The following is an 8,271-nucleotide window of genomic DNA, read 5'->3' on the forward strand; positions in this document are numbered from 1 at the left end:
TTCGTGCTTCACTTTTGCACTTCGATTTTTGCAAAAACCTACTGTTTGTGTATTCTTTAGGAGGAGTCGCATTTCGCTCGACTGGTAAAACAGCGGTGCGCGCGCGCGCACACACACACACACACACACACATACACGCACGCACGCACACACACACACACACACACACACACACACACACACAGGCTTCCACCGTGGACGGCTCGCATCTTCTCCTCCTGTTCCTGTCCGGTTTGGTTACAGGATCTTTGAAGTGTCCGTTTCCTCTTTTCCGGTTCTGACGTGGATAAAGTGAGAGGCGCGAGCGTAGTGGAAGGGTTTGTGTGCCCTGCGCTCTAAACATGCCAAGGTCTTTCCTGGTGAAGAAGGTAAAGCTAGATGATTTCTCATGCGCAGAGCTGGAGAGCGCTTATGGCAGGTCAAGATCTGACCTGAACCTGCGGATCCACGAAAAAGGTAAATGAAAATCTCTTCTCTCACATTCCTCCTGCTGTGTGTTTGGGTGAACTCAGCACTCTTTATATGGTTCTGCGTGTAAACATGTAGCGATCCGTGATCAACCAGGACGAGGCGTTGCTGCTTTAATCACAAAGCCTGAAGTTATCTCATTATAAGTCATTCACGCATCACACGCCAAAAGGGACGCATGCACATATCACTCTATTCATTTGAACAGTTTCTGTGAAATCCAGACTAACAATATCTTCTAAAACGTATACATTTTTCCTATGGAATACCTGTCGTGCTGTTTGACACACTTTTCGACATGTGGGTTTGGAGGTAACCCAGTTGCGCGCATGCTGACAACCTGCTTTAGGGCGACGCAGGTCCATTGCTTTTTATTGGAGTAACTCTGTAGCGTTTATAATGTATAGTGTGGGTCAAATAGACGGCCAGTGCTCCTGATATACTGCAGTGTGCATGCTCCATCAGGCAACCCCAGTTAAGGCATTTTTTATATGACTGGACATTCTTTCATTCATTCATTCATTCATTCATTAGTGTCTTTCCAAGAGAAAGTTGCTTGCAGGTTGGATCCAAATAAAATATGCATTTTTAAAAAGGACATTTACTAATAACACAACATTGCAACTTTAAAACTGAGCCAGACGATCAATAAAAAGTATAAACATTCCTACACAAATGATAAGAAGAACCTTAGAACATAGAGGCCAGAAAGGGAGAATATTAAGTTTAGCCTCTAGAGAATGATCTTTTAATTAAAAGGTAGTTGGCATCAGTCATCCACCAAGTTTTCTCTGGCTTTCATTGCGACTGTGCATAAGTGAATGAAAGTGCTGGTTCTCTCCCTGCTAGGTTACATTAGGGACTACATTACTCCGGCGGTGTATGATGCAGAGACTGATGGCGCCGTTAAGGTTCCCTCTCCGGAGCCTCTGTATGATGGCGCGCACAGTGATTACCAGGCGGACAGCCCGCGATCGGACACCACGGGTGGCTCGATCAACGGCGACACAGCAGTGAGTGGAGGCTACACGGCGCACGCCTTCTTCATCACGGATGGCCGCTCACGGCGCAGGGCGGCCGGAGGAGCGCGCAGTCCGCCTCGCCACACGTGCACTGAGTGCGGCAAGTCATACGCCACGTCATCAAACCTGAGTCGCCACAAGCAGACGCACCGCAGCCTGGACAGCAAGATGGCAAAGAAGTGCCCGACCTGCGGCAAGGTGTATGTGTCCATGCCGGCAATGGCTATGCACGTCCTCACGCACGATCTACGGCACAAGTGCGATGTTTGTGGCAAAGCGTTCAGCCGTCCTTGGCTGCTGCAGGGCCACATGCGTTCTCATACGGGAGAGAAGCCTTTCGGCTGCGCGCACTGCGGGAAGGCGTTCGCCGACCGCTCCAACCTGCGCGCGCACATGCAGACTCACTCGGCCTTTAAACACTTCAAGTGTGCGCGCTGCAGCAAGACGTTCGCGCTCAAGTCGTATCTGAACAAACACTACGAGTCGGCGTGCTTCAAGGGCGCACTCTCGCCGATTCAAGCGTGATTTCGCCGGGCAAAGCCTCGGCTCTTCTAGACGTTTTTGACCCTAAGGGAATACTAAGGCTTCGTTTGCTGTTCAGAGTTCAGTGCTGAAAGTGCAGCGGCGAAGAGTTCCTGCACATTGAAGGTTTGAGTGACACAATGCTGTTAAATAACTTTCTTTTCTTATCACTTGATATTATTATACTGCTGCAAGTGACCCCGCGATGGATGGAAATGAAAGATTGATTGATTGATTGATTATTTATTTATTTATTTATTTATTTATTTATTTATTTATTTATTTATTTATTTGTTCGATTTTTGTTTTCTTTCTGTAAAAAGGTGTTTAATTAAGTTTTGCACTTTCATTTGCTTATTTGCCAGTTTTATTAACATGCCAAAGCATTCAAATCAGTCACAATTTGATTTTCAGATTTTTTGATTTCATATGCCTATGTACTGCATGCAAAAAAAAAATGAATCTATGCCAATATCATAAAACTTAGGATTATCATTTTGCCAAAACCTAGATAGTATCAATGGGCAATATTTTGGGATTCTCGTAAGGATATATACAGCAATAATCATGTAATGCATGATATTTTTGAACTGTTGCCTATAGCAGCTTTTTCTAAAAAAAAAAATCAGGTATGTTTTGATCTCTTAATAATCAAACAGAAAAAATACAACATCAGGGAAAATGCCAGTGTAGTGTTAAAGAGTCGAAAGGACTTAAAAAGAAAAGTATAAATCAATTTTCTTTGCTCTGCTGTTATGCACTGCCTGCCTCTAATTTAAACGTAGTTTTAGGATGTAGGCTTTAAGTGCTGAAAGTCTGCTCTAAGCAGTTCGATATCATTCTCCAAATCTCTGGAACACCCAGTTTGGGGGAAGAGTCTCTTCCACAGTTAACAAAAGAATGAGGAAGCTTGCCAGTAGCAGGGAAGATGAACCTTTGCACAGCTGGTCTGTAATCCACTTCCACTGCAGTTCAGGCTTTGATTAATTTAAGATTTCTCCAGTCTAGGTGTCCCTCAGATTTCTGCTGAAAGCACTTCCTATTCTTAAAAGTAGCACAAAAACCTAGATTCAGGTAGAAATTACTATACTAGTTTGACCTTAGTTTTTCTATTATAAATGAAGAATATCTGAGATGCTCAGTTTAAGAGGTGATGTAGCCTAAGTGTAAATACTTATTTGAAGAGGTTAAAAAAAACTTTTTAAAACTGATTAATCTGATGACTCCTGGTCAGGGGAACTCTGAATGAAATAGGTCTAACCTGTACTGCGATTTTTGAGCCAGTCTTCAACTGTTGTAAAAGCACAAGGCACCAGGGATTTTGTGGCACTTCATAATAAAGATAAAATAAAAAGTCCTAGTCTGTTCTTTGTTTCTTTATGATTATTGATATTGCTTTGAAATTAATCTATTAAGTAGGCCATTTAATTATGATAAATGCGATTTGATGCACACATACTGATAAAACAAACGGTAAAAGGATGAGCAGAAACAACAGAACTAGATCTGTACTGTAGTCTCTCACGCTGGCAACAGATGGTACCGTAGATACTTTCACTTTTACACCAAAAAACTATTATTCAATCTACTTTATGCATATGTGAGGGCATAGTGCATTAAATATTTAAACGTTATGAATCCTAAATGTTGTGTATGTGTATGAAGTACAAAGCAAGACTTTAAGTGCTTGTTAGATTTCAAAATGAGATTGTATTAAGATTAGAAACCTACTTTACTTTATTCAATTACTGTTTTAATGTTAATATGATGAATTCAGAAATTGTATATAATCAAGAAGAAACCATTGTTGTAATTAGTCTTTTGAATTTTTAGCAGAAATTCACAAAAAATGAAAAACTCTTTACTCTAATTTATTGTGTACAACGTTAACAAAGATTTTTGACTACAATATATCAGTAGTAAAGGAAATCAAGTGCTTATATACTTTTAACAAATAGGGTGTGTGATCGGTCGGACACTCACACTGAATTTTTCTCACCCACTCAGCTCTCACAGAGCAGAAAAAAACCCAGACTCTCTCTTAGGTTAATCTAGCTTGTGCAAACGAGGCCACGGGTGTCATCAATTTGTGAGAATCATTATCCAAGTGTTGGGAGAGTCTACACTTGAGTCTCTAGAGTGCTGGGTAATTGCACTAGCAGGGTGGAATCAGCAGGAGCCATTATTTAACAGCAGACAGCTGTGACAGGAGATGCACACGTTGATCTGTTTGCTTTTACATTCCTGTCGCTCCGCTTTACAATCACAGGGTTCCAATGGCAGATCCAGGTCCCAGTGTGGACCTCACTCACACTCCAAGCTGATGGAAAGCTGGAGACTGGCAACAGAGCCACAGACCCGCCAAATGAAATAGATTTGACTTGAGTTCTTTGTTTTATGCCATTTATAGATTTGTAAACTATTCTTTATAGGGATGTGGGGTTCTCATAATAACATTTTTATTAACAACTAACAAAATTCACACAGCAACAATTAAACAAAAAGTCGATTTACTATACGATTTTACCATCCACTTAAATATAGCATCTGCATCTCAATTATGGTCATAAAAATTAATCATTTGAAAAGTTTTTAAAAAACGTATGAAATAACTTCAGGTCATTTATCATTAGGGACCTGTTTAGAATCATTTCTCATTTGCTCATTGACAAAATCTCTTTAAAAATTGTCTGACAGCAAAGTTTAAACCTACGAACTGAAGCAGTCTTAGATGAAGAGTGTCGGTTCCTGTCCACAAATTACAGGTATAATTATATGCACCGACACTCTTATTTAAAAATGTCCTTACCTGAAAGTTAAGCCAGAAAGTGGATTTTGTTTATTTAAACTCTCAGTGAGTGTAGCTTATATTATTCTATGCATTATAAAATAATTAATCCAGTTTGGTCAAGCTCTTTTAAATAAATGTGTATGCATGCTTCATACACTTAATGGCTTTAAAACAACATACTCTCTTTGTTTTAGTTTAATGATCGCGAACAGCAGAGCATTCTTTTATTGGCTACATTACCTGTATCCTTTACCTCCCAGACTGTGTAGATTAGTTTATTTCACTGTTTTGGTGGAGATCTCAGAGAGCACTATCTTCAGGCTCCTCTCTCTCAGACACGCTTCAGTGTTACTTATAGCTGTTGGGCCTGAACAAGCAGTGGGGGAATATGGAGGTGGGGACTTATAGCTGGTGAACAATCACTTCAGAGAGTGTTACCGTTTATTGAAGCAGACATACCAGAAATCTTTAGGCATAGTCTATTCATATTTTGACTGCAAGGGAGTGCATGTAGGACCTCAGTCTCATGGCTGAGTAACATTCTAAATTGAAACATGAAATGATGCATTTTTTCCCCAAAACAAGATAATGATGAGGTGTTGCATGACAAGTGTGTGGTCTATGGTCTGAAAAAAAGGGTAACAATGCTTGATATGTGTATTTTCACACCAGACTTGACACAGACTATATCGGTGATTGAGTCATGGAGAAATTCATGGCAAATTGTGAAAATCTTGAAGCAAAAGTATCCAGAAGCAGAGAGACTGTCTGTAGCATGTGCTGCTTTGTAGCTCTATAAGAATTCCCAGGCAGAGAGCAGTGCTTTCAGGAAGAGAGGCAGAAAGGGTGCAGGAAGAGAGACAGAGAGAGGGATGGAGGGAAGGGGGGCTGACCCAGTTTGGATGACATGTAGCTGAGGAAGCACACCGGAGCCTGTGCAGCCAGTACATTTTTAATAGCACCATTTGCAGATCTGCAATAAATGAGTATTATTGTTGCCATACAGCTTCCAGACACACAAAACCTGACAGCAGTGGACCTGTGAATGTGGTGAGTCACTGCATGGAGCTTTCACTTTGACCTCCCGCTTAACACACATAAGGAATAAACGCATCATGAATATTCAGTGAGATAGAGGGAGGAGAATGAACTTTGCAAAAGTCTTTGTTGTGAGCATGTCAGTGCAGTTTTGGTTGAAAAAGGGTAAAATTAAGTGTTTAGAATGTTTGAGCTATTCTCTTTAAAAAAATCCATGTAGGAGAAGAACTGTTGGTTCAGCATTGTTTCTGAGGCCCTGTATTTATGGATCGGTCTGACCAGCTAGCTCATCATGCAAAGTGGAAATGACATGACTTTTTTTTTAAATCTCCAGAACAGAAAGTGGTAATTAAGGGGCCAAAGAAAGGAAAGGTGAAATAAATGTAGTGTATGTAGTGGAATCTGTCATACCTGTCAAATATCATTCTTGAGCATTATGCGTCTCTCCTGCAGATGGTCAACCGAAGTCTCTGCTGTCTTTACATACTATTAAGCTAGTAGACTTATTGCATATACATAATCATTAGACTGCATTCTAACTAATTCTAATTTTGTTCTATACCAGTTTTCCTACACTAATCATACACCCAAACAAATAAGTAAGGATAATAAAAAATAAAAGTGATTTTTAGATGTGAATAAACGTACCACTCAAAATATCTCGTACCACTCTCACAAAACTGAGAAATAATATCAAATGTTCTGTTTGCTTTAAAAGGAGTTAAGTAAAATGGAGTAAAAATTTCAAGAAATCACTTTTAAGAAATTTCAAAACCAGGTTACTGACTGGAACTTTATTGTGTAGGGAATGTTTTTCTTATGATCAGCGATAAATAATTTCTATATATTGAAGCGGAGAACACTGAATGCAAATACTGTAGGCCCACAAATTGCAATTAATCTGTTTTAAGGGAGAGACCAGTGTTGCTTATTGCTGCTCCACCCCCTGCTCTGCACATCTTATTTCTTAATTTTCCCCTAGCCTCAGCACAACTGATTACAATTATAAGCTAATTTGAAGTAATGTAATCTTTAACTGAATGTATTACATTAACAGCATTTAACAGAAACCCTTATTCAGAGGGACACTTTATACACTGAGCAATTAAGGGTTAAGGGCCTTGCTCAGGGGCCCAGCAGCTTGGTGGACCTGGGATTCAAACTCATGAATTTCGGATCAGTAATCCAATGCCTTAACCACCAGGCTACCACATCCCTATTAGCAGGGAATATAATAACCTATGCAGTGCATTGGTACAGAAGGACCAGACACACTGCTTTAGACACTGACTTATAGCTAGCTCTCTAGCAGTATTAGTATGATTCCCCAAGCAGTAAAGAGCTACAGCCAGCCATGTTTGTTTAAAAAAAACCTAGCAGATATGTTTCAAATCAAAGAGTCAAAAGGTTAAGTGTGAGATGTGTCAAAGGTTGGTTCATACTTTTGTATATATGAGAAGTGTTCTCCAAAAGTGCCTGTTGTGTGTATTTACAGTGCTGTGCATGAGCAAGGCTTCAGGTGAATGCTGATTGTTTACAGATGGGAAGCATGTCCCGAAACTATGTAACCCCTGTTCCATGGGTTTCACAATGAGCATCTGCCTGAAGGCTGGTTTGTCTAACACATCTTTTTTCTTTGAAGCATTTGCATGTTACACAAAGGTTGTGTAACCGAAACCTATACTTTTACTATACTATGCTATACTACTATACTATACTATGATTTTGTGCTTACTGAAAAATAAGGCTACTATGTTTGCGTTTTGATGAAAGAGAAATGCCCCGGATTTGAATTCCCACTTATTCTGTTTTATACCTACGATTGTATTCTCTGTCTTGCTTGCTCACATTTTCTAACTCATCCAAAGAAAAAATGGCTTTCTGTCTTTTTCTCCCTCCCCTTTATTAGCAGCAGTGGGATTTTGGATCCAGATCTTTAAACCAAGCACTCTGACTAATGCCCTACTGGAGTGCACTGATCTAGCACAGTACTGTTATTCTATTTAACTGCTGATTTAGTGTCAGTTCTTGCAAACAACTGGCTGAGAGGGAGCTTTTTGTGAACTCATTAAAGCAGCCGATTCGGATTCAGCTACTGTAAGTCTCAGAATCAATAATGGACTGTTAAGATTGCTTGGGTATGTCACATTATCATCGTGTTGACTATGCAAAAGAATCCATAATCTATACTATAGTGGTTTAGGTGAACATTAATAACTGGTTGCTTTTAAATATTGTAGTGCTGGCTTTTATTCCAACCATCAGTGAGTAATAAAGTACACACACACATTTTTGATATATATATATGTATACATGTGTATATATATATATATATATATATATATATATATATATATATATATATATATATATATATATATATATATATATATATGTGTATGTATGTATTTATGTGTGTGTGCATGTATG

General features: G+C 39.4%; 1 protein-coding gene across 1 annotated transcript; it reads left to right on the plus strand.

Annotated features, from left to right (window-relative positions):
- The first annotated feature begins 341 nt into the window (after positions 1-341).
- scrt1b (scratch family zinc finger 1b) lies at positions 342-2,015 on the plus strand. The gene is made up of 2 exons (XM_060869268.1): positions 342-456; positions 1,318-2,015. The coding sequence occupies exons 1-2, from the start codon at positions 342-344 to the stop codon at positions 2,013-2,015; spliced, it is 813 nt and encodes a 270-aa protein (XP_060725251.1).
- Positions 2,016-8,271: the final 6,256 nt, after the last annotated feature.

This window comes from Tachysurus vachellii, chromosome 5 (genome assembly GCF_030014155.1).
Source record: "Tachysurus vachellii isolate PV-2020 chromosome 5, HZAU_Pvac_v1, whole genome shotgun sequence".
Taxonomy (NCBI): Eukaryota; Metazoa; Chordata; class Actinopteri; order Siluriformes; family Bagridae; genus Tachysurus; species Tachysurus vachellii.